The 12,693-nt window shown below is 40.3% G+C and overlaps 2 protein-coding genes across 2 annotated transcripts; one reads left to right on the top strand and one right to left on the bottom strand.

Moving 5' to 3' along the window:
- Positions 1–4,475: 4,475 nt before the first annotated feature.
- LOC137958926 (adagio protein 3-like) lies at positions 4,476–7,742 on the top strand. The gene is made up of 2 exons (XM_068806140.1): positions 4,476–4,738; positions 5,905–7,742. The coding sequence occupies exons 1-2, from the start codon at positions 4,497–4,499 to the stop codon at positions 7,517–7,519; spliced, it is 1,857 nt and encodes a 618-aa protein (XP_068662241.1). The 5' UTR covers positions 4,476–4,496; the 3' UTR covers positions 7,520–7,742.
- Positions 7,743–8,051: 309 nt separating this feature from the next.
- LOC137958604 (ARF guanine-nucleotide exchange factor GNL2-like) lies at positions 8,052–12,417 on the bottom strand. Its single transcript, XM_068805670.1, has 3 exons — positions 11,731–12,417; positions 11,260–11,648; positions 8,052–11,145 (listed from the first exon to the last, which is right to left on the bottom strand). The coding sequence occupies exons 1-3, from the start codon at positions 12,415–12,417 to the stop codon at positions 8,052–8,054; spliced, it is 4,170 nt and encodes a 1,389-aa protein (XP_068661771.1).
- Positions 12,418–12,693: the final 276 nt, after the last annotated feature.

The following is a 12,693-nucleotide window of genomic DNA, read 5'->3' as shown; positions in this document are numbered from 1 at the left end:
CCCAGTACGCAGATCAACGATTCTGTTCTGTGTAGAATAGGAGAAGCAGACAAAAGAGAGAGTTTCACTGCATCGCTGCCATTGTTCAAACAAGGCTTCGGTTCTTTCAAGAAAAATCTATGGTTATATAGAATCTCTACTTTGAAAGAAGGTTCTCATCTCCTTCTCTCGCTTTAATTTTTTGGTTTTTTTCTGATGAAATTGACCATCCAATTTATTAACTCCATTTTCAATTTAACCCTCCAATTTGAATAGAATGACTTGTAAATTGATTTTTTTATATTTTGAATTTTATTTATTATCTCATTTATTTGTCTTGAAGTTTATTTGAGAAAAAAATATATTTTTATTAATTTAACTATAAAATAGAAGTAATGATATTGTTGTAAATATAATAAAATTATTGATTTTCAGGACTTATGGACTTGATTCATGAATTACGAGAAACCCGTTGGGAGAAAACTGGAGGAATAAGGGTTATGGGCTTGATTTTCCTAACCCTCCCTCTAAAGTTTTATTTATAGATTTATAAAATTAATGTATTACAATAATACCTCTGAACTTAGGGTTTAGGTTTTATCTCTAGAACTGTAACTTAATTACATCAATCTTATCTCTATAAGATGACCCTTTATTTATCATCTTATCATCATTATATGTGGTATATGGGCCTTCTCCTTGATCTGTGGGTCTTGAGCCCGTTTTCTATATCTCTTGGATGCATGGGTATTCTTTGGTTTTATGGGTTTTGACCCATCTTTTAACACACTTGGATATGTAGGTCTTCCTTGGTCGTGTAGGTTTGGGCCCTATCTTCCAACACTTCTTCCTCAAGTTGGGGTGAGAGAACAACACGAACTCACAGCTTGCGGCAAATGATGTATAAAATATTTTTTTTATATAAAATGGCACATCTTCCAATATGTCTTCATCTTCTAACACTCCCCCTCATGTTGGTGCTCTCGTTCATGAGGCATACTCCAGTCTTAACTCATGTTGGATATAGGGCACACTCCGTCTTCTGTAAGTAGAGTGTTTATCGACATTGCTTTGAAGTGTCACCTCCACCACCGTGTCCCTCCACAGGACAACGACTCTCGGGTAGTAGAGTAATATATGATATTAATAGGGAAAATAACATAAATATAATAATAAGTTCATCCATCATAGACTTCTAATTGCACATATTTCTTAAAATTTTTTATGGGGTTTTAAGTTAATCCATCATGGACTCCCAATCACAAATAATTTTGATATTCTTTACGAGGTATTAAGTTCTTCCATTATGGACTCCCAACCACAAATATTTTTTATATTTTTTACGGGGTATTAAGTTCCTCTGTCATGAACTCCCTACCACAAATATTTTTTATATTTTTGACAGGGAATTAAGGTCCTCCGTCATGGACTCCCAACCACAAATATTTTTGACAGGGAATTAAGGTCCTCCGTTATGTACTACCAACCACAAATATTTTTTATATTTTTACGGGGTATTAAGTTCCTCCATCATAAACTCCTAACCACAAATATTTTTTATATTTTTTACGAGGACAGATAAATAATAGTATGAGGCTACCTCTTATTTAATAATAATATCTCATCAAAAAATACATAATAGCATCAGTTGAAATGGGTTTGGGCCCATTTAACACGAACCAAAATAATCTTTGTAAAATAACTCATGAAATAATCCAATGCACATATATGTACCAAATAATATGCTGACCAAGGAATAATCTGTTAATTCCTCAAAAATAATAATCCAGCCAGAGAAAAATTTTACTGAGTCACACCAAAATATCTATAAAACTTAAGAACTTATATGGAGATAGAAAATAAGTGGCCCGAGTCAGGCTGACTCGGTCTGGGTCCGAGTTGACTCGGTGAGGAACATAACAACGGTTTGCTGAGTTGCTCTCGACCCGGTCCGAGTTGCTTGGCAGGCGCTGGCCGGCTTGGCGCGAATTTAATTCTAGTTTATTGACTTAGGAAACGTGAATAAGACAACAATGCCTTCTCCTGAAGTTGCAGAACTCTCGGCAGAAACAAAGCTTGGAAAACCAGAGCTCTTCGGGAGGAAACTTTCCAGACAGAAACTCCTTAAACCACAATGGGATCATCGTCCAGAAAAGGCAACTCATTCCTTCTTTCCCATGGCACCGAACAACTTCGTAAACTAGAAAAGAATGGATAGCAACGTAATGACGGAAGGAAATCCCGTCAATTTGGCCGAGTTACTTTCGGCTTGCCAACGGATGGCTGTCGATGATAATTCGGCAGGATCGGTGGCCAACTTCTTCTTTTTCTTCGGCAACGGCGGGTCGTCTTCCCCCACGACCGAACAGAGCAGCAACTTTCCAGACAGTGAGTTTTAAATATCTATCACAGAGAGATTTTCGGCTACATTTCCTCGGCAGATCGGAACTTTGGCATAAACATAACCTCGGCATAACGGCAAGGCAGCACCTAATTTGGCAATTTAATTCGGAAAAATCATCGTCTTCCTCCCCAACGCCGAACAGAGCGGACTCAGCTGGTTCAAAATATTTTTTTTGGGATTCTGGAGAAGACGACGATACAGTCTTATGGTTAGGAGATCAGTAAGACGTATGCCAGCCAGAGGAGTTTCCAAAGAGACAGTGAGAGGAAATTTTTTTTACAAAAATCTCTCGGAGAGCGGTAATATCAGGGCTCTGTTTGGAGCAGAGATCAAATCACTGAACAGAATACCAATGCGGAGTGACTACTCTCTAACCCACAACCTTCCCGGAGTAGTTTCTTGCAGATGAAATAACAAGAAAAAAAAAAATATAACAAATAAATAAAAAATATATGGGTTTTTTGAATCAGAAAAACCATACGACAAGTTTGATTTTCAGAACTCAATAAATTTAAGTCACGGAGAAAAGAGAGAGAGAACTTTGGGAGAAAATTAGAGGAAGAAAAGTTATAGACTTGATTTTTCTAATTCGTTTTTTGAAACTTTATTTATAGATTATTAAAATTATTGTATTATAATAATATCTTTGAATTTAAAATTTAAAATTTTAACTTTAAAATTTTAAATTAATTATATTAATATTATTTTTATTAAATAACTCTTTATTTAATATCCTATCGTCCTTGTATGCGGGTTTATGGGCCTTCTCCTTAGTCTATAAGTCTTGAATCATATTCTATACATTTTTGGGTCTTCATTGGTTTTATGGGGTTTGGATCCATATTGGGATATATTTTGGATACGTGGTTTTCTTATCGTACAATCTTTCAATAAAAATAAAAGGTATTATTTTAAATAATATAATTTTATTAAAAAAGGGTGATGCTAAAGGTCGGTGGAAACCAACGTGGCCGCCGCTCCTCCGGTCATAGCATCCGAGCGGTCTTACTGGGTCACTTCGGTCGACTAGTTTAACCGACAAATACAAATGGATAGACCCTAGACCCAGTTGTCGTCTCTCTTCGGGTCTATTTTTATTAATCGCAAGACGCAAATCACAAATAAACAGAGAAAAGCAGCACAAAAAAAACAGAGAGGCTAAGATTGTACTGTGACTAGAGAAGACGAGCTTTAAAAGCTTCTCGTGTCAGTCTTTCTCAATTCGCATGGTTGAAGGCCCCTTTGATTCTGTCGATCGATTTTGTAACTGCTCTCGCCGGAAGAACGCTCGTAAACGGATCCGGGGAAGTTTCGAAGCTTTAACGATAATGAGAATCCCCTTAGGAAGTTGGATAATGGATGACACAGGTGAAATCCCCTTACTCCGCCTCTCTTGATCGGTGGGCCCTAGAGAAACACTCTATTGGCAGCTGGATTAAACTTCCTCGCACTCATCCCGTCGGAATTGATGGATGAAAAGCATGTGGGCCCGCACTTGCAGTCCCTACACTCAGTTCAAGCCACGTGTCATGAAGATATTTTATCGATGGGAACGGTTACGAGGGGAGAATATTATAAAAGTGTCAGTTTTTGGCGGGGATCGGCGGAAGACGCGAAGGGAGACAAAATATCCGCGATGCGTGTCGCGTGGCACTCGATCTCTGCAACGAGGCTCCTAGATATTTATGCGAGGAAAATATCTCCGTGACACGTGGAAAGTTTCATTTTTACCCTTTCTTGATCTTGAAATCACGAATAGTGCCACCTATTTTATATTTGTAAATGTTTGATTATTATCAAGAATAGAGTAAAATTCTTTTTGTTTAATCAATTAAACAAGATTATCTATAATATGAATTGTAGGCACTTTATATATGAAAACTTGGTTTAATTATTTACTATGAGCTAAATATCATCATATTATTTAATTATGTTTATTAATTTTAATTATAATAGATATCTTAATACATTAAACTCAGGAGCACTATCGTAATTCGACGAGAAAGAGGTGGTATTTTCTAGTCTTGTCGACCTCCCACCGTGCACTTATGTAAAGCTGTGGACGACGTTATGGAAACGATGTCCTCCAACTCGATAGGAGAGGGAGACCGCCATGGACGCCGAAGCAGAGACATACGATAATGGCAAGCGGTTAAAGTGCGCCAGAGGAGCTATAAAGGAGGACGAACAGCAGGCCGAGCTTTATGCGAAGCCCGGCATATTCTTCTATCCCATGACCCCGACGGCTTTTGTTGTCTCTGATGCTCTCGAACCCGATTTCCCCATTATTTATGTCAATACCGTGTTCGAGATTTTCACTGGATACCGAGCAGATGAAGTCCTTGGCAGGAATTGGTAAATGTTTTCCTTATCAAATTGCAGAGCATGTTTTGCTGCTTCAGTTTAGTTCATTTTATTGTACTTCATTAGTTTTGGGTCTTGTCGACCTAGAATAAGGTTGCTGATTCGTTTGTTGGAGGTGTCAATGCCTAGTCGGTCAATCGTTAACTTTTGAACTGCTTAATGGAATCAGGGAAATTTTTCCGAATTTGAGGAATTTCGCCTGGAGGATGTTTCTAGTGCATATGCGTTACCTTTTTTATATATATATATAATTTATCGGACTTTCGTTGGTAGCGAAGGAAAATGATGTATGAGAACTTTTTTGGTAAAACATTTTTTACATTAAATGATGCCTATTTTTATGTTTTGCATCTAATGGCATCCGATATCATATAGGTTTCTGTTGAAGTTTCTTTTGTTCTTCACTCAAAAAGGCAAAAAATGCAGAAAAAAATGGACTAAAGTCATTTCTTCATCTGTAAAGTTCATGGTTTGTGATCCGAAAAGTAGCTTGGCCAGCTAGATGAGCAAGTTGCAGTCCTTGTCTTCTTTATGTAGCTTTCTGTACGAATTTTTTTAGTTTGAAACGATAATTCTTTAAAGAAATATTTATTGCACTGAAAGTCCCAGAGAATATCAATTGGTGGATCCTGTGTCACTTATACTGCGAGCAAAATTTGTTGGTATGCACAGTTTACTCGGAAACATTGTGGAGGATCATTTTTGTGTAATGTGCTACGAGTGTCCTTCTTGAACTATCTTCCTTTGTCCATCAAATATGTTTATCAATCATATTAAGTATTTTTTTGTGGTTGGATAAATCAAGTATATGACTTTTCATGTAGATGATTGAAAACTGTAGCAAACTAACCATGGCTCCTTTATAAACATGTACTTCATCATTGATTGCACTACTTGAACATGATGATTTTTTCATGGCTCTTCGAAGTGTCAGTCCAAGAACATTTCCTTGTGAATTTATAGATCATAATTCTCCAATTAGGTGTCTTTCTTCCGCATTCCTTGTTTATTGCAATGTTAAACATTCCTGTATAGATTTATATGTTTATTCAAATGTTATACATTCTTCTGTAGATTGTTCATTACAATTGATGCATTTTTCATGTGTTTCCACCAACCTACAGTTGGAGTCACTTATAGCAGAACTCTTTTTTCAGTCGATTCTTGCAGTTTCGGGACCCGCGTGCACAAAGACGTCACCCCTTAGTGGATCCTGTCGTTGTTTCTGAGATCCGGAGGTCTCTTGAGGAAGGAATAGAGTTCCAAGGCGAGCTTCTCAACTTCCGAAAAGATGGTACACCCTTGATGAACAGGCTTCGCCTCACTCCCATACATGGGGATGATGGCATCGTAACTCACGTTCTAGGTATTCAACTATTCACCGAAACAAAACTTGATCTGAACCGTGTATCTTATCCCGTCTTTAAACAGACTTCATATCAGCGATATGAGCATTCAAGTGGAGATCCCCCCACTTGTGAACAAATTTTTCGCAGCCGAAATCAAAATATTTGTGGGATGCTTCAGCTTTCGGATGAAGTCTTGGCTCATAATATATTGTCCCACTTGACACCTAGAGATGTGGCATCTATTGGGTCTGTCTGCAGAAGGCTTCGCCAGTTGACAAAAAATGAGCACTTGAGGAAAATGGTATGCCAAAATGCATGGGGTATAGAAGTGACCGGTACTTTGGATTTAATGACGAAGCAATTAGGTTGGGGCAGAGTAGCTCGTGAGCTGACAACTCTTGAAGCAGCTACTTGGAAAAAACTCACAGTTGGGGGTGCAGTAGAGCCTTCACGTTGTAACTTTAGTGCATGTGCTGTTGGAAATAGGCTTGTTTTATTTGGAGGTGAGGGGATTAACATGCAACCAATGGATGATACATTTGTTCTAAATCTGGATGCTGCCCATCCTGAATGGAGTAGAGTGAAAGTAACTTCATCACCTCCTGGGCGCTGGGGGCACACTCTGTCATGCATTAATGGGTCATGGTTAGTAGTATTTGGTGGGTGTGGAAGGCAAGGATTGTTGAATGATGTCTTTGTATTGGACTTGGATGCAAGGCAGCCTGCATGGAAGGAAGTTACTGGTGTTAGCCCTCCCCTTCCTCGGTCTTGGCATAGCTCATGCACTGTTGATGGGTCAAAGTTGGTTGTCTCAGGTGGGTGTACTGATGCTGGTGTACTTCTGAGTGATACTTTTCTGCTAGATTTTTCTATGGAGAGACCGATGTGGAGGGAAATACCAAGCTCATGGACTCCACCTTCACGATTGGGACATACTTTGTCAGTTTACAAAAAAACGAAGATTCTGATGTTTGGTGGGTTGGCAAAGAGTGGACCATTACGGTTGAGATCTTGTGATGCTTATACAATCGATTTGGAAGATGATGACCCACAATGGAGGCAATTGGGGTGTAATGCATATCCAGGTGTTGGGAGTCAAAGAGAGACCGCTCCACCTCCCAGACTTGACCATGTAGCTGTAAGCATGCCTTGTGGAAGAATTATCATTTTTGGTGGATCCATAGCAGGCTTGCATTCTCCTTCCCCGCTCTTCCTCTTGGATCCATCAGAGGAGAAACCGACATGGAGGATCCTTAACGTGCCAGGGCGGCCACCAAAGTTTGCATGGGGCCACAGTACTTGTGTTGTTGGCGGGACCAGAGTTTTAGTCTTGGGTGGTCATACTGGTGAGGAGTGGATATTGAATGAGCTACATGAGCTCCGTTTAGCTAGTAGATCAGATCCAGACACAGGAGTTTTGTAGCTTTATGTTCAAGTAAAATACTATGTCCAATCTGCCACATATCTTAGTCTAGTTCTAGTTGTTTGCTTTTAGTTGATGGTCGAGTTGCTTCTGTATACGATTTGGAGTCCTCAAGGATCTGGTCGTTCTTTACTTCTTTTCCAGTTTTTGATATATTATGGCTTCGTAAATTTTTCTGAACCTTGACTTACTGCATATAATATATATTGTTGGCTTCTGTGAAGTTTACGTGCTAACCTGTTGATCATCCCTGAGTCTTGCATAACCTCCTTCCATCCAGTTTTCATTGCCTCGTATGTGTAGGAAATGAAATTAGACTTGAGCTGTGTTTGGAACATAGAAAGTGAAGGGAAATAAAAGAGAAATAAAAAGAAAATAGAATTGGGATTAGTTATGGACAGATTTCTTATAGTTTTGGCTTCTCAATGACAATTTATATTGACTTATATTCCTCTAAAGAATTGTATTTTAATAAGAGTAGTCTTCTACAGTATGGGATGAACAGTGTAGTGACAAGAGTGCAACTATGAGACTAATCTTCAGGAAATAACTCTTCCTTAATAGAAGGGGCTATCCATTGAATTTGCATGCAAGTGGTTTCCCATAGATCATCCCCTTCCCTCTGCACCAAGACATTTTTCTCTTTCATCACAGTGATCATCTTCTTCAACAGTCCAGGAACCGATTCCCGCAATCTTGTCTCGTACCCCAAATCAACTGTCATGTATGAATTCATTCTTCGCAACAGTTTCACCTGCCAGAACTGTCGAAACCCAGGTGCCTCCGTAAGAGGTCTCAGAAATTGTATAAAGACCTCCGTCATGAGCTTTATTGCCAAGATCAGTGTCCCTTCCATACCGAACGTCACAATTAACATCTCCTTCTCGGACTTGGACCTCTCTGAACATTCCGCCATTTTTTCTTGCAAATCATCGACCATCGCGAAGAGCACAGAATTGAAACATGACATACATGAGGTATCAGTAAAACCCAGTTCTTCACCCATAACAAAAATCCTCTGTAGAGCAGATATCGAGTGGTTTCTTGTTATTTCCTCTCGGCTGGCTAAGCAAATCCTTCTGAATGCATCTGCTACGTTCAAAAACATGGTCAGCGGGTAATGGATCGTATTTGCTTTGGACCAGTCTTCAGTGGAGGAGCTGCTCATGTTGCTAGCATTGCTCCCAGGGTCGGAGTATCCGGTCCGGTACCAGTGGATCAATACATTTACAGATTCAGCCATTAGGTCTAGTATCTTGATGCTCACCTCTGACGGGCAGATCTTGTGTGCAGCAAACCCAATTGCGCAACCGATGATGTTGGCATAGTTCATTTTGTTCAAGTTGTTCTCATTTGATAATAACGAGATGAGAGCTTCAACACCTTGATCGAAGGTGGTTTCTTGGACACATGCTGTTTTTGTCAGGAAGAGAATAAGAATCTTCCATCCCAATGGGGTCTGGATGTTTTGGGGGTATTCTCTGAGAGTCTTGGTTATTGTTTCAGTTATAGTTTGAAGACAATTATCTAAAACATCTTTATCCATCTTCCCTACCAAGTTTATGGACTTTAAGATGAGCTCCTCGGAGACTTTATCACACGAACTCGAACAAAACAGTTTCGAACAGATCTTGAGGAGGGCATCCATGGCCTTTCCGGGGAATGGAGAAGGGAAGATGGGAAATTGGGCGACTACTGTAAGGTGTTCATTTAAACTAGGCCAAAATGTTGGCAACCTGTGAATGTTTGTCGAACCAATAATATAGATAAGCTCCCAACAAAACTCGACAGTTTCTTCTTCTTCTGTTACGGTACTGATCTTTTGCGATTTACATGTTGCTGCAAAGATTAGGGCTCTCACTAAGGTTTGCAAACATTCACCGGGAAAATTATAACTCTCAGTAAAGATGTTTCTAATCCTGCATTGCTCAATAATTTTCAAATTATGTTCGAAGTCGTTCCCGGCCAAGGAATCTTCCATACTATCCAGCGATAGAAACTGTGAGAACCGGGACATTATGGTGGAGATCTGGTGGCTAGAAGTGAACGCAGAATCGAGAGAGGGAAAGATAATACCTGATTCTGAATGTGAATGCGTCAAATCATTACAAGTGGCAGAAGCAGAATCAGGGTCAAGTACTGACTGTGGCATTAGCTTTAACCTCTTGAGCTTAAGCAAACAATCTATTATATTTCTCCATCCCCCTCTTATGGCATCCCCAAACTGGTTGGCAATGGAAAACATAGAAAGAGTCGCCATTCTTGGCTTTAAATCATTACCAAAAGTGAAAACAGTCTCTTCTGCTGTGGCGTAGGGGTTCTGCAGCGTGGTGAACTTGCTCAAGCAAGCGAGTAGCTCATCGAGAATATCTCCCAATCCATGTCGAGTGATCCGAGCGACTGATATTAGCCCTTCCACGCATTCCTGTAGGATTTCATCTTCATCAGCGTGTTCAAAAACCGCAGAGAGCGAAGCAATTGTAGGCCCAGAGATTACAGCAAACATCTCTCTACAGATGCGAGGCTCAAAGTTGCATAACATGAAAGGCTCAATATGGTTGGATCTTTTGATTAAATCCGTCCACCTCTTTGGATTCATGTCCACCACTGCGCCACTCTGACCGAAGATGGTGATAGCATTGTTTGATATGGACTGGAAGAGTTCAGAGAGGTAATCCCTGGGAAGATCTTTTCCCTCATTTATTGCTCTGTTGTTTTTTATAAACTCTTCCTCGGTCATCTTCTTCTTTACCTGTGGGTTGTGTTGGTCAGTGTTGAGCATAATGAGGGAATAACATAAGATGAAGACTGCATCTTTGCAGACAAATATCTCTGACGACTGTTGCTCATAGAATCTCTCTGAGAACACTTCAAGGATTCTCTGTATCTTTTGGGCTTCTCCGGGGAGCCTAAAAGTTTCAAGGTAAGTTCTCAAAGCAGTATCGAGAATCACCCCAGAAAAATCAAACGTCTCAGAGTACTCTTTGAGTACCTGGATGTTGAACTCGTCTGGGTCGCCCACAAAATCACCGATCTTGTTCTTATCCAACCCTGGTGCATAACGGTAGAAGTGAGCGAGGGTTTTGGCATCTGGAGGATCGGGAAGGATATGGGAAATTTTCAAGAAATCCGTAGCCTTCTTCTCATCCCTGTTGAAGTGGTTTGCAGCAATCATTATCTTCCTCTTTTGAAGCTTTCTTGTTCTCATAAACTCCACCCAAGTATCTACATCTTCAAAATTGTTGCATTTCTCAACCCAGAAAGGCCTGTATTCAGTGAGCTCAATTCGGGGGACACCAAAGTCCATCTGTTTCTCCATGTTCATGTTATCGGCGAGGTTATAAACAACGGCAACCAAGCCTTCAAATGCTTGAACCTGCATATAAGATAAAGGGCTGCTCATTGGGAAAGCAGTTTTACAGAGCAACTTCATGATATCCTCAAAGATGTTTCTGCAGATGGGGTCACAGTCGTAGTTCACGAAAGCTTCGATTGTGAAATTAGGTTGTTTGCAAAAGTTAATTATCCCTTCAATTGCAACATCCTGAAGTTGAGGTGCATTGAAATTGGCCGCAACTTTGAACAGAACAAAGGTGAAAAAAGCTTCGAGTTGAAGCCGAAGGTGCCTGAAATGCAAACGATTGCAAATTCTTCAGAAGCCTCATCAATTTCTTGGACCCAAAGAAGAGAGGAGAAGAAGGAGAAACAAAAGATGAGTATTTTCCCTCATCAATCTTTACCTGCGTAGAAAAACATAGAGATTAAGAACAGTACTGCAAATCATGGACAGGACAAGCGGGCTTGAACACATTCCGTAATGAATTAAATGATGAAAGAAATCGTCCTCGATCATCCTCATAAGTTTTGGATGCTTCCCAATCTCCTGTCCTCCCAATTCTATAGCAGAATTGATCAATATCAATGCAAAGAGCTGAATATCTTCGTCTGTGCTCAAAGTCACCCCTTCTCCGTACACCACTTCAACCACATTCAGTAAAGAACATAAAAATTGGAATAAATAAACCATGGAACGAACCCCATAACCTGAAACTGTATCCCCGTCGTCTATATCGAAGTCCGAACCATCTCCTTGTGAAGCTTCAACTTGTGGCAACCGTGCAAATATCACCTGTGCGGTTCATTTGCTCATTGTTCAAGTCTAATGATCAGAAGGTACTCATCTATAAACAACTATAGAAATGAATAGGAACCTGTATCAATTCGTGCATGGTGTGTCTTGCATTTCTCTGGAGTAAATCCCCTCTGCTTGCCGATTGCTGAACTATGTTAAAGCAAGTACTGACCACCGTGCAGACAGCCTGATCAGTCAAAAGAACTGAAGCAGGGTTCTTCATGACTGCCACGAGGACCTGCAATATCCTCATCATCACCGCATCCTCAAGAGCGGGGTTGGTCTTCTCCAAACGACAAAGGATGAGCCCCGAAACAAGACAGTTAATGCCATCCCGAGCCCCTGGTGTCTTTTCGTCGAATATCTCGATCTTAAGTATTTTAAGGAGGGCCGAGAGAGCGACGCCGGTGGCCGCCGCTGGGACCTCGTCGCCTTGGATGATGTCCAAGAAAGGGGAGATATAGGTTGTTGGATCGATTGTTTTCCATTCTTGCTGCGGACTGAAGATCAATGCTCGCAGAGATTTGAGAGAATGGATTAGTGGGGAAGCGTAACCGTCGTCCGAGGAAGGAAGCATATGGGAATTGGGGTCTTGGTTTCGACGGAGTACGGCGAGGACGGCACCTACTTCCGTGTTGAGCATGCATGCAAATCCCAGGTCTCTCAGTTGTTTCGGATTGTTCGTCGTTTTCCATGGCGCGCGTGGGGAAGAGCTATCGTCTTTTGGCTCGTCTTGTTGATGCTTGGAATTCCTTGCAATTGTCATTGTTTTGAATGATTTGAAGAAAGAAAGAGAGAAGATCACAGGAACGGTTTTCAAAATTCACGAAAGGTTTTAACAGTTATAGACAAATTTCAACATTTTGTTTCCTTCATTTAGCTTTTGAAGAAGACCCGTCTTCTCGTTCAGCCGTGCAGTTCGCAAGAACCCTTCAAACTAAAAGAGTATGTTCCAAACTGTTATGGAAAAACTACGAATCTTCAGCCATGCAGTTTCAGAACAGTTTGGGAAATACTATTTTAGGCCTATTCCAGTATGGTT

Source organism: Aristolochia californica, unplaced genomic scaffold (assembly GCF_029961685.1).
Source record: "Aristolochia californica isolate CCGP_79_NKW_82.1479 unplaced genomic scaffold, dmAriCali1.0.hap1 SCAF_3, whole genome shotgun sequence".
Taxonomy (NCBI): domain Eukaryota; kingdom Viridiplantae; phylum Streptophyta; class Magnoliopsida; order Piperales; family Aristolochiaceae; genus Aristolochia; species Aristolochia californica.
Note: the sequence above shows the minus strand (reverse complement) of the source record. Positions and strands in the feature narration are given on the sequence as shown.

Coding starts and splice junctions, on each gene's coding strand:
- LOC137958926 (XM_068806140.1), top strand. CDS start 4,497: ATGGACGCCGAAGCAGAGACATACGATAATGGCAAGCGGTTAAAGTGC. Junction 4,739..5,904: donor GAAGTCCTTGGCAGGAATTG/GTAAATGTTTTC, acceptor CTCTTTTTTCAG/TCGATTCTTGCAGTTTCGGG.
- LOC137958604 (XM_068805670.1), bottom strand. CDS start 12,417: ATGACAATTGCAAGGAATTCCAAGCATCAACAAGACGAGCCAAAAGAC. Junction 11,649..11,730: donor CCATGCACGAATTGATACAG/GTTCCTATTCAT, acceptor TGAACCGCACAG/GTGATATTTGCACGGTTGCC. Junction 11,146..11,259: donor CTCTATGTTTTTCTACGCAG/GTAAAGATTGAT, acceptor TTTGCATTTCAG/GCACCTTCGGCTTCAACTCG.